The 13,542-nt window shown below is 37.3% G+C and overlaps 1 protein-coding gene across 5 annotated transcripts in view; it reads left to right on the forward strand.

Annotated features, from left to right (window-relative positions):
* Positions 1–13,542, forward strand: part of CC2D2A (coiled-coil and C2 domain containing 2A) — a 163,170-nt gene that overhangs the window by 14,200 nt on the left and 135,428 nt on the right. For all 5 annotated transcript variants that reach the window (XR_003566823.1, XM_027836462.1, XM_027836460.1 and 2 more), the window contains exons 3-6: positions 3,090–3,178; positions 3,513–3,611; positions 10,607–10,708; positions 11,381–11,563. Coding sequence is in view for 4 of the 5 variants with exons in the window: in XM_027836462.1 (XP_027692263.1) it covers positions 3,090–3,178; positions 3,513–3,611; positions 10,607–10,708; positions 11,381–11,563 (473 nt within the window). In the remaining variant the exon portion in view is untranslated. The remainder of the gene's footprint in view (positions 1–3,089; positions 3,179–3,512; positions 3,612–10,606; positions 10,709–11,380; positions 11,564–13,542) is intronic.

The raw sequence follows: 13,542 nt of genomic DNA on the forward strand, positions 1-13,542 counted from the left end.
TGTGTGTGTGTGTGTGTGTGTGTGTGTGTGTGTGTGTGTGTGTGTGTTAGGGAAGAAGTGCTCAACAAAGCCTGAGGGAAAGAGTATAATCAGCCAGGGTCAGTTCTGACCACCCAAACATCATTTGGGACATAGACTTAGACTGGTGAGCTACAAGTCAGCCAGTATAGGAGTGGGCTTTGAGATCCAGTCCCCAAGAAAATCACAGAGGGGATAGAGTCAGAAAGTATGTGATAGGGAAAATAAGGGGAAAAATAGACTGAAATTGCCAAAGATTTCAAGAAGAAAACTCAAAGACCTTAGACACAAGGACAATGGACAAATGGACAAACAATAGGAAAAACATTAATAACAGAAGGAAATATGGCCTCCAGATTAGTAAATTAGTTTGAGCATCTGTGATTAAATACTACAAAACAAAGGAAAACAATCCAACATTTGATGAGACAGAATTTTGGAGTATGAAGAGAACATGGAACCACATTACACTGTTCCTAATTGGTTCAAAAGAGAAATGAGGATTATGACAGCAGGATTTATGTGCTGCACAGCCAAAATAATGGACAGAATAGAAATACTGGAATTTGCAATGGCAAGCCTCACCAAAGAAACAAAAGAGAGAACAATAGATTGGGAATATAAATGTACAGAAATAAAGGACACTCTCGAAGAAGAGAAGCAAAAGACAATAACACTAAAAGAAAATACACTCACTGTGCAAATAAAATATTGATCTCAAAGACAAGATGAGTAGAAACAACCTAAGAATCATAGGTCTCCCAGAAGAACATGACAGGGTTAAAAAAAATCTTAATAAAGAGAATAATAGAAGAGAACTGCCCAGAATTTCTGCACATAGAAAATTAAATTCCAATTGAAAGAATTCATAGATCACTCCAAGAAGAAAATGAAACCAAGGCTGCAAACTCCAAGATACATAGTGGTTAAATTTAATAGTTCAATTTAGAAATAACTGTTCTCCCGGATGGTTATCTATATGTTCTCAATTTATAATCTAGAGAATTGCTTGGGGCACAGTGAAGTAGAATACAGTCTAAGATCTTTGAGGATCGGGACTATTTTGTTTTATTTTGTTTTCTTCATATCCCTATTGTTTAAAACAGTGCTTGGCACATAGTAAGAGCTTAAATGTTTGTTAATTGAATGAATGATTGAGAGACTAAGTGACTTGCTAGGAGGGGGTCACACAGCCACTATATGTTACAGTCAGTTCAACCTAGGTCTTCTTGACTCTGAGACCAGCTTTCTATCCAGCAGGCCATGCTATTTTCCATTTATATGAAGCTTATATTATATAGAATCACAGAATATCAGAGTTGGAAGGATTAGAAGTCATTTAGTTTAACTTGTACCTGAATAGAATCTTCTCTACTACATTCTTGAAGACTGGTCATCCAATCTACATTTGAAGACCTCAGGTAAAAAGGAAATCATCACCACCACCACCACCACTAAGGCAGATCATTTCACTTTTGGACAGTTCTAATTGTTAAGAAAGTGTTGCTTACACTGTGCCTAGATTTACCTCTTTGCAACTTGCACATATTGCTTCAAGTTCTACCCTCTGGAGCCAAGAAGAATACATAAGATGGAAGGATAACATCCTGAAAAGAAGTTTCTAGTCAGAGGGTCTGAGTTCATAATAATTTTCTACTGTGTACTACTGGTGCAACCTCGAGCAAAATCATTTCCACTTTTCTGGGCCTCAGGTTTTTTTCCTAAAATGAAGGGGTTGGACCACACCAAGGAACATATAACATAGTGGAAAGGATGTTAGAGTTGGGAGTCAAAAGGTCTTTTTAAATTTCTGGCTCTGTGATTTAAGCCACTCAGCTCCAAACTTCTTCCCTGGGACCATGATTCTTCCTGCTACCTCCCACTTCTCCACCTTTAGCCTTTTATATTATAATCAAATCTACTCTGTCAATGCTTCTGGAAAAGCTATGTCATTAGACTGCCCTATTATTTTATTCACCATCCTTGTGACTTCCCAAACCAAACCACCCTCCCCTGGCTACCACTCCTCTATGTGTTTTTCCCTCTACTATACTCTAAGTTCCCTGAAGGGAGGGACTGTCTGGTTTTTGCATTTCTATTTCCTGCATTTAGTCCAGTGCCTGACATATAGTAAACACTAAAAGCTCAGGGGTGTATGGGGTGTTCAATGGGGACAAGCACCTCTGGTGTGAGAACTTGCCAAGCCCTTTTCAGTGCTGCTTATCCACCTTTAGTGTCCACCTCTCACCACACTCTCCCCTGTGGCTCCTAGAAGCTGTAGCTTGCACAGTGGCCTTCTTGGCAGAAGGGCTAAACTAGGTTGAGGGTAACTGACAGGCCTCAAATTCACTGATGAGCTAGGAGGATGTCTACCCCAAAGCATGTGGAGACTTTCCCTGGTGGAATGGGCAGATAAGAACAATTTGTTCCGACAGCCATGAAGGCAGCTGAAGTAAGCACTGTGGGATGCTTAGAGCTTCGTCAGACATCAAAGAAGCAACCAAGGTCATCCACTGCATCCTGCGCCATCACCAGTCATCTTGACGTTTGTTTTGCCACTGTACTTCAATATCTCTGGAAGAGAGAGTAAGGATGATGACTTTGGGCAACTGCCTCACTTAAATCAATTCATGTGCAAATCAAGACATTGTCTGATGTCATTGGTTTTCTTCAGAAACAAACAACAATAAAAGCTCATTCGTTTATTCATTCATTCCTTAGAGTATCAATCAAAGGCTTTGCGAACTTTAAAGTACACATGTTAGTTATTATTATATTGATGATTTACAAAATAGAAACAATGATAATTTTCCTGCCTTCCTCACTGGGTTGTTGTGAAGATCAAGGGATGTAATATTACATGAAATTACTTTTCAAATTGAAAAGCAAAATATGTGTCAATTTTTATTGTTTGAACAAGGATTTTCTGTTTTTACCTACTAATTTAAGATTATTATATTTTTAGATCCCCAGAACAATAACTGGCACATAGTAGGCATTTATTACATGCTTGTTGATGTGACTTCACAAAATTCAAATTCTAAAGGTTATTCTCACATTTTTTGTTATAGATTTGCCTCCTATTCCTTCCACTTCAAGAACAGGCTATGCAGAATTTTCCATGAGGGAAAGAATGAGAGAAAAATTAAAGGCTGCACGGGTAAGGATACATTAATAATTTGCTCAATGCTGATTGCAATTCTATAGCTCCTCTCTAGCTCATTTGCTTAATGCTGCATGAATTTGAATATATTGGATTTATCTTTTGTGTTGCAAATGTTAATGTGATATTTTAGGTTGGCATAGATGATTATTACCCACAAGAAGAATTTTATCTAATTTTCTAAACAATTAATTTGATTCTCATTTACCTCTTAAGAGTGAAAACCCTGACTATTTTTTACTGATTAACATCAACTCTGACCTGAGTGACAGACTCACTTTCTGTATTACTGACATGACATGGATAATGATTTCCTTTTTGACTTTTTTAGTCCAAAGCAGAAAGTGCTTTGCTGCAAGAAATCCCTAGCCCAAGACCCAGGCACTTTGTAAGTCTCAGAGAAGAAGAAGTGACTGAATTTGGCGAAGAGGTGAGAAATGTGGCAGGCTTTCAAATCCTTTTGTTGTCATTAATAGACAAAGAAATATAATATTTGCATTTCATTAAAAGTCCCTATAACTATGCTATGAAGAGATGTCTAATGCTTTTTATTTTAAAAAAAAATCTATTTTGGACTTCTCCAGTCAGATAAATCTAAATAGGATCCAACAGAAAGACTGTAGGCTATGATTTCTTTTTTTTTTTTTTACATTTTAAAAATTCTATTGAAATGGTATAGGATTTAGAATAGGAAGAAACTTTAAAATCATATAGGCCAATGCTTTCATTTTACAGATACAGAAACTGATGCCCAGAGAAAAGTATCAATCAGTAAGCACTTATTAAGTGCCTACTATGGCACTACTGGGCTAGGCTCTGCAGACAAAAATCAAAAATAAGACAATGTGTTCCCTTAAAGAGCCTGCATCCTACTGGACAGATAAAGTATTTTCACAGGTAACTTATTGTGGGATATATGCAAAATAAATATAAGACGATCTTGGACACAAACACTAACAACTTTCAGGATCAGAAAAGGTCTCTTGAAGAAGTGACAGTTGAAGAGAGCTAGGGAGGTGGGACAGAGGCAGAGATGACGAAGGAGAACATTTCTGGCATGAGCAATGGTGTATACAAAGGCATTGAACCAGGAGATGGATTCTCATATAATGGGAACAGCCAATAGGCCAGTTCAGCTGGAGCATGAAGAGCACACAGCGTGCACTAGGTCAAAGATGACATAAGATAGGTATCTTGCATTAAATCACATAAGTCATTAAAACACAATCCTACAAAGGGCAATAAAGTGAATGACCCCCATTTTTCCTCTAATTCTATTTAAATCAATTCAAAAAATCTTCATTAAGTGCCTATAATCAAAAAGCACTCTGCAAGGTATGAGAAGAAACAAAAACAGATAAAAGACAATGATAAGCATGCCCCAAGCTACTCACAATCTAGTTGGGAAAGATAAGGCTGAGACACTTGCTTCAAAATTTCTAAGACCTATAATTTCATTGTTGTGGGTACTCCCTCCAGAAACCCCTGTTTCACCAGAATAGGATGTATATGTGAATATAAAATAAATTATGCCAAGTGCACAAGGTGAAAATGGGTAGTATGTCATGGTAGCAACCAAAAGGGAAAGGTTAGTGCTAGCTGGCTGCATAAGTGAAAGCTTCAGAGAGAACATATCTTTCAAGCTGAACCCTAAAGGATGAGTAGGACTTTTATTGCTTGAACTATTGGGCATAGGCATTTCAGGGGTCGAGAATGGTGTAAATAAAGCCTAAAGATGTCCTGGTTGCCTGGAGCAAAGAACACATAAGGGGGATTGATTAGAAATAAGGCTGGAAATGAAGGTTGGAGCCAGATTATAAAAGAATTTAAATAGCAAGACAATGGGAGAGAGCATTGAAGATTTGTGAGCAATGGAGAGACGTCATTAGACCAGCACAGCATTAGGAAGGTTGAATGTAAGAGAGCAGCATTATACAGAGGGAAATAAATCCACAACAGTACAAGAATCTGGACCACTAGAGGATGAAGATCTGGAGCCACACTAACTCATAAAGTTGTTCACTAAGAAATGCTCTTCATGGGGCAGCTAGGTGGTACAGTAGATAGAGCACCGGCCCTGAAGTCAGGAGGACCTGAGTTCAAATCCGGCCTCAGACCAAACACTTGACACATACTACCTGTGTGACCTTGGGCAAGTCACTTAACCCCAATTGCCTCACCAAAAAAAAAAAAGAAAAGAAAAGAAATACTCTTCATCATAAAAGGGAGTGCCTTCAGAGATGGTAGCATGGACTTTGAGGTGTCAAAGTAAGAAGGACAATCATAACTAAAAACGCAGCTTCAGTATGAGTTGAAAGTGAAATGTCTGTCTCAGACAAAGTTAAAGCTAAAATAGATTTAATCAAAAGATAAAAAGAGGGAAACAACACTATATGTCAGCCATGTTAATCAATACTGTGTTAGACTACTTAAAATAGACAGTAGAAGGTTGGAATATTGCTACAGTATGGGAAATGACTAGTTGGTGGACTTAGAAAAATATGGAAAGACTCAGACTTACTAAGGAAGAGGTTATCCACCCACAGAGAAACAGAGGACAATTAAGTATAGTACAGTCTTATATAGATGCATAGGAATGTGTATCTCTGTATATGAGTATAATTATAGATAACTAAGTATATGTATGTGTATGTGAGTATATGCATGCATGTGTATATGCATGCATATATCTTTGTGTATATATGTATGTTGTATGTATACATATGTATATATGCACATGTGTGTGTATATATACATATATCTATATCTGTACTTAATTGTAGCCTTCTGGGGGGGAAGAAAGGGGGGAGGAAAAGAACAAAGTAAAAAGTGCATGGTAGAGAACAAAAGAAAACCTACAAGGAAACAAAGAATGTGTAGTATTTATTATATAGGCTTTCTGGAAATGGAAAATTATTGATGTATATTTTGAATCCTCTCTTACATTCTGCTGGGCATATGGCAATGCTTTTTTTTCTTTTCTTATTTTGTATTTAAGTTTTAATATTTAAGTTTATAATATGTTTCTTTTTCTGTTCTTATTGTGTACTTAAGTTTTAGTATTTAAGTTTAAAATAAGTTAATAAAAAAAAGAAAATGAAATGTCTGGCTAATGAGGGACCCAATTAGGAGGCAGTAGTAATAGCTATGGAGGAACTACCACATGGATGAAAGATAATTTGGGAGGGGGGAGTAGCATATAGGAGTTGGGGTAGTAAGCATATTTTTAATCAAATGGTAGGCTATTCTGAAATGATGGAGAAAATATAAATGTAAGCAATTATTGTGCAATCAAATGATCTATGATTATAACTGAAGCATGATTATTGTATTGTATCCAGTCAGATTCATATTTGATGCATGATTACTGATGTTAATATCTTATATTCAACCATAAGATTATGTTTATTATGTTAATTCTGTAGTGGGGGAGGTGAGTGCTTTCTCTTGAGCAGAAATAACAAGCAAAGCAATAAAGCGTCACTTCAGCTATTGCTTGTGCCCGGGGAATCCTTGTCTTGCCCTGAACAGCAGGGGACCAAACAGGAGAGGCAAGTTCCAGGGGTTCATTTGGGTCTGAGAGAGAATGACTTTAGAGCATCTCTGAAAACCTGTGTGTTTGATCCCATTTTATACCATGAGACATTCATAGTGTATTCAGCACTACCTTTATGGGACTGTTATAAGGATCAAATGAGATGACATACATAAACCTTAATGGATAGGGCCTCGACTGATGATTTCATTAGTATAAGGAACTCCAAGGTGAGGAAACTCCTTCTGCCAATGCAGGTTGGCTCCTTTTCTCCCACTTAAAGTCTTAGAGAATTGCAGAGAATACTGAAGTGTTCAGTGACTTACTCAGGTTCACACAGCCAATATGCATCAGAGGCAGGACTAGAATTCAGAATTTCTGACTTTAAGACTGGTTCTCTATGCTGCCTCTCTGCAAGCCTTACAACTACAAATGGTAGCTAGTATTATTATATTTGATTTAATAGGCTATTTAGATATACTCCTGTTGTGAACAAGAGTAAATAACCATATATTGAGTGATTTTCCTTAAGTGTAGGTCTGAATACAGCACTTCCCTAGGAGAGGGAAAAAGGATTTATTAAGCACCTCCTATGTTGTAGGCACAGGAGTAAGCACTTTACAAGTATTATCTCATCTGATCCCCATAACAACCCTGGGAGGTGGATGCTATTTATGATTCTTATTTTATAGTTAAGGAAACTGAGGCAGACAGAGGTTAAATGAATTGCCCAGGTTTACATAGCTCGTAAGTGACTGAGGGCAGATTTGAACTCGGGTCTTCCTGTCTATAGTCCCGGTTCTTTGTGCACTATGGCACTGCCAAGATGCCTCACAATAGAGTATTCAGTAAACTCAGGAAACTCCAGTGGATTCCTATTGGCTCTAAGATAAATGAATAAGTAAACATTTATTAAGTACTCAACATGTGTTCTAGGTATACAAATAGAAAAGTAAGACTTCCTAAGCATTCTAAAGGGTTTTTAAAGATCTTCACAACCAGACTCTAGCCTATTTTTCCAGCCTTATTATTTGTTAATCTACTTCTAGGAAGGTTGTGAGGTTCAGATGAGATAATGGATATAAAATACTTTGCAAATCTATATAAATTCCTGTTACTGTTGTTATTATTATTATTAACCTATAGTCACCAGACCTCTGGTGATGATCTATTCTCTGAGCTTTCTACTGCACTCCTGCGATGTTTATAGAGCAATTCTAATCAAAATGGCCTTTGTGGTCCAGTCAAAATGGATTTCTTGCTGTTCCTCAAACATGGTGCTCTATCACCCATCTCTATGCCTTTTTCCTGACTATCCCTCATCCCTTGAATACACTCAGTCCTCACCTCTACCTTGAAAAATCACCTACCTCTTTCAAGGCTCACGTACCTGCTATAAGCACCAGCTTCTATATGAAGCCTTTCTTTCTCGCCACTGCTTGCCCCCTTCCTCCCTAAACCACCATGTATTTATTTTTGTGCTTATTCTGTATATATTTATATATGTAGCTATTGTCTGCCCTGAAAAAATATAAACCCCTTGAAAGAAGAGATTGGTTCATTTTCTGTCTTTGAATTCAGTGTGTAGGACATGTTCAATTGTGTCCGACTCTTTGTGACCCTGTGGACCATAGCATGCCAATACCATCCATGGGGTTTTCTTACCAAAGATACTGGAGTAGTTTGCCATTTCCTTCTCCTGTGGATTAAGGCAAAGAGAAGTTAAGTGATTTACCCAGGGTCACATAGCTAGTAAGTATCTCAATCCGGATTTGAACTCAGGTCTTCCTGACTCCAGGTGCAGCACCCTATACACTGAGCTATCTAGCTGCCTCCTGAAATATAATAGACACTTAATAAATGTTATTTAATATATTGGCTTAATTCATAGGATTGTAGGGTTTAGTGTTGGAAGGGACTCTATAGATCATTTAGTCTATCTCCCCAGAGGGGAACGCTGAAATCTAGAGAGGAGAATAGATCTGTCTTGTCAGGTTCACACAGCAGTAAAAGCAAAGGTTCAGATCCTTTGACTACCAATCCAGGGTTTTTTTTCACATTCCCTTCCTTACCCATCATTGCCTCCTTCTATATGAGTCTTCTGAACACATCATATACAACGAAGAGAACTGAGTAGTGGCTTTAAAAACATTCACTCAGTCAATCAGAAAATATTGATTAAGTGCTTATTATGTGCTAGACACTGCACTAAGACTGGGGATACAAAGAAAGCAAAAGAAAAAAGAAAAATAAATCCTATCCCTGCCCCAAAGGCACTCACATTCTAATGGGGGAGTCAATAGTAAATAAGAAAGTACATGCAGGATAATCTCTACAGAGTAGATGAGAGATAATCTCAGAGGGGAAGGTCCCAGCATTTTGGAGAAGGAGTTCTGGGGTAAGCGTAGGGAAGCAAAGACCAGGAAAGGCTTCGTGCAGAAGCTGGGAACACTCGAAAGACACCGGGAAAACAAAGGGAGAGAGATGTGGGAAAGAGTGCATTCAAGGACTGGAAAACAGAATATCATGCATGTGCGGTAGCTAGGTGGTGTAGTGAATAGTGCTGGGCCTGAAGTCAGGAAGATTCATCTTTCTGAGTTCAAATCTGGCCTCAGACACTTACAAGCTGTGTGACCCTGGGCAAGTCACTTAACCCTGTTTGCCTCAGTTCCTCATTTGTAAAATGAGCTGGAGGAGGAAATGACAAACCACTCCAGTATCTTTGTTCAGAAAAACATATGTGGGGTCACAAAGAATCATTCATGACTGAAAAATGACTGAACAACAATTTTATGCCATCAGTAGGAAAATTCAAAAAAGGGATGGGGTGGGGGGGGAGGATAATGATAATTCTGTTTTAGTCATGTTGAGTTTAAGATGTCTATAGGAATCCAGTTCAAGAGGTCTAAAAGGCTGCTGAGCCTGTAACTCAGTAGAGATGTTGGGGATAGATATCTAGATCTGGGAATTATCTTCATAAAGATGATAACTGAATTTATGACAGTAGACAAGATCTGAGTGAGCTAACATAGAGTGAGAAAAAAAGCCCAGGACATACCCTTGGGGGATACCTGTTATTAATAGGCAGAACATAGATGAAGAACTAGCAAAAAAGACTGAGGAGCTGTCAGAACGATAGAAGAACCAGGAAAGAGTAGGAGCATCAAAACTTAAGAAGGAAGATTGTCCAGAGAGAGAATACTGCAGAGAAGTCACAAAGGATCAGAACTAAGAAAAGGCCATATTTGATCACTATACTTTCATTTATGTTTGTGGTTTTTTAATTGCATTCATCCCTTAGGAATTACAATAATCAGTAGTCAGGAAGTAAGCCTTTTCAAGGGTTAATTTCTCCCTTCTCTAGTGCCTTTTCAATAGTTTAAGGTTTCTTTCTTTTCAATAGTTTAAGGTTTCTTGCAAGAATCTGTGTGGGTATTTCATCCACTCTTTTATTCCATCTATATGGGTATTTTATCCACTCTTTTTTATTCCATCTGTGTGGGTATTTCATCCACTCTTCTATTCCATCTGTGCAGGTATTTGATTCATTCTTGCAAATTTTGGCCTCCATCCCCACACCCACATTGCCTTACTAGCTAATCTTCATGAGTAGCAGTAGCCAAAGTGATTCCTCATTTCAGGGCCCAGACTTCATGATGATGAGATAAATGAAATTTAGCTCGGCTGGTACTCCGATGAGAGACAGAAAATTGGTGGACGAGTTTATACTTGTTTGTTTGTTTGTTTCTCTCTGATTTACAAGATCTGACTGAGCTTAGATGGCATAGCCTTTAAGAATTTGGGTTCACCTCATTCCAGATGAGATGTTGGAGAAGGACTTTAGTAGACAAGTACTCATTTAAAGGGCTAATTTTTTTTTTTTAATGCAGCCCAGCAAAAATGTATTAAGGGAACCACAAGAGGAAGATTCCCAGAGATCTACAAGAGTCAGGTTTCAAGATTCTGGGAGGAAGCCCAAGTTCAAACCACAGGTCAGAACTAGTGTGTTTTCCTTCTTCTTTAGGAGAGGATAGGACGACGATGAAGCAATTACTCAATTTTCAAGTTTTACATTACCATTCATCCCTGTGCATTGTTTTCTTCCTCACGTAAGGCTCAGGGGAAAAGAAATATTATATGGAAGAGTAGGTTGTTCTGTATAGATACATTGGATTCCTAAAGGTTAATGAAAAGGTATTATCTTGCCTACATATACTATAAACCAAAAAGAACCCAAACAACCTAGGATGCGATTGGCCTTTCTAAAATTGAATGTGTAGGAAGCTATATCTTACTATTAATTAAATCGAACTATTCTAGCATTTACCTATGAAATAGTAGTTCTTGGCATTTTGAAAATCACTGCTAAAATTATCAGGTCTCGTGGCTACAAATAAAATATTTGTGTGGTTTAGAAAAAGCTTTTTATGGTTCATGAAAAGTGAACTAATCAAAACTTGACCTATAAAAGAACACCTCGAGGCAAGAAATTCCATTCATTAAAGTTCATTGTCTATAGTCCACTAACTTTTTGAGATACCAATCTTGTGTGGTGACTGGACCGTTATTACTACTGCTCACATAAAGATTGCTTTTAGTTAGTTGCTTGTACAGAGGTTATTTCAATTTAAATCATCTAAAAACACTGTTGCCTCCCTGTGTAGGTTCCCCCTGGATTCCCATCTGCAGAAGAAGCCTATAACTTTTTTACTTTCAATTTTGATCCTGAACCAGAAAAGGATGAAACAAAAGACCAAAAAAAAGAGGAATCTAATCAGGAGGTAGAAGAAGGGGAGGAAGAGGAAGAGGAAGAGAAACCAGCTCCTGAAGAACAAGCGGAAAAAATGGTACAAAAATCACAATAATGATGACACCCTACCTAGGCAAAGGAGTGAATGGCTCAGAATAAATATCTCCCAACTGCTAGGAGAGTAAACCAGTTATTTCTTGATTGTAGGTCATTTCTACATAAGAAGGCCACATGATACTGCATTCATTTTATATTAATGATAATAACTGACATTTTATAGTGCTTTAAATTTATAAAGCAATTTGCATATATTACCTCCTCCAGCACTTAGCACAGTGCATGACACATAGTAGGTGCTTAATAAATGCTTGTTAACTGACCTTGAAGATTCTTGCTATCACTTTACGATTTTCATCAGTAAATATACTGAATAAATCTGATCTTTTAAAAAAATTCATTTAGGAATACATTCTTGGAGTCTTTTTTTTTTTGCAATAATGCTGAATTAAAATTCAGTTCAGTGATTAGCATTTGTCTAGGAAGAAAGTGTTTCAGCCTTAAGAGTCAAAAAAATGGCCTTTGTAGTTTTGTTTACAGTCCAATAGATTTATATGTTCGAATATGATACTAAGCAAAGAGCTGTGAAGTAGGTAGAACATGTATTATTATCTCTATTTTACAAATGGGGAAAACAGTTTTCTAGAGGTTGAGTGATTTGCCCAGCATCACGTAGCTACTGTATCAGAAGTAGTATTTGAACTCAGACCTCCCAGTTCTAAACCCACGGTTATTTCTATTACACCACACTGCCTCTAGGCAAAATCTATACTTTTTTTTTAAAATGCCTTCTACAAATTCAGAAGAATTCTTCATCTAGAACAGCAAAAGACCTTGGCATAAGAAAGAGTCTTGGGCCAGAGCTGAATTTTTGGACAGAGATCTGCTCTCTTTTGTCTTGGGTTCCTTGTACAAACTAATTCACTTCAACAGATTCTTATTAACCAACTAGTAGAATACAAGGTACCTTGACAGGTTCAAAGGTGAGACATCCCCTGTCTTCAAAGAGTTGCTATTCTACTAGGAGATACAACATGCTGGGCATCTGGAATAAAACTTCACTGACTTTGTGTGCTGTTTGCACTATATGCAACTCAAGAATATTTTTTCTTAGACCATACTCATTACTCAAATCCCCAAATTGAAGAAAGATGCAGACCTAATTTTAGAGTGTCTAAACACTATCTCAAATTCATTTTTTCAGTTATTTTTATTTTAAGAATTGACAGTTTCTTTAGTAGAATGTTTCCTCCACTGATGCAAGTCATAAATTTTCCATACCTTAACAAATCTGAAGTTACTATTGCCAAAAGTATATTGACCTAGTAGTCAATCTTTTGGGGATGAATTTCTCTGAGTTTACCCAGTCTCGTCCTCTCAGAGAATCCTTATCATGCTCCTACCATTTTACTTGCCAGAGCTCAGGTTTTAGTGAATTTACACCTCAAGACACCAGGTTCAATGCTATTACAGGAGGAGACACTAACTAGTTCATGATTGTAGTGGAAAATTCAAGTCTATAATTATGATAAGTCCAGAAGCCTTTGGCTAAGATACACTATAATTCATTAAGTTTCATAATTGGATAAAATCATAATAGTCATCTGGTCCAACCCCCGGTCTAGTATGAAACCTCTTTCTAATATTTCTGACTTGAACTTAGAGACACACTGAGTTCCATATCTTCTTCACATGACAAAATCACTACCTGTCTTGAACATGCTTTTAAGTACTTTAGGCAAAAAAAAAATAGTCACAAGAACTTAGGAGTAAAGTACAGACTAAGCCTGAAAGTTTCATAGGAGGGCTCACAGCCACAGATAACACTGCAATTATAAAAGAAGCAGCATGCTACATATATCCCTGATTTTAAGAGGGAAAATATAAATTTCTTAGCTGGTATTGTATATAAAATAGGGAATAAATTCTTTAAAATGAATTAAAACTTTGAAGCTAAGGAATTTTGGAACTAGAATGTATCGTGTCAGATGGTAGCACCTACTGCCAAAGATACACACA

Source organism: Vombatus ursinus, unplaced genomic scaffold, assembly GCF_900497805.2.
Source record: "Vombatus ursinus unplaced genomic scaffold, bare-nosed wombat genome assembly UNPS02014818.1, whole genome shotgun sequence".
In the NCBI taxonomy this organism is placed as follows: Eukaryota; Metazoa; Chordata; class Mammalia; order Diprotodontia; family Vombatidae; genus Vombatus; species Vombatus ursinus.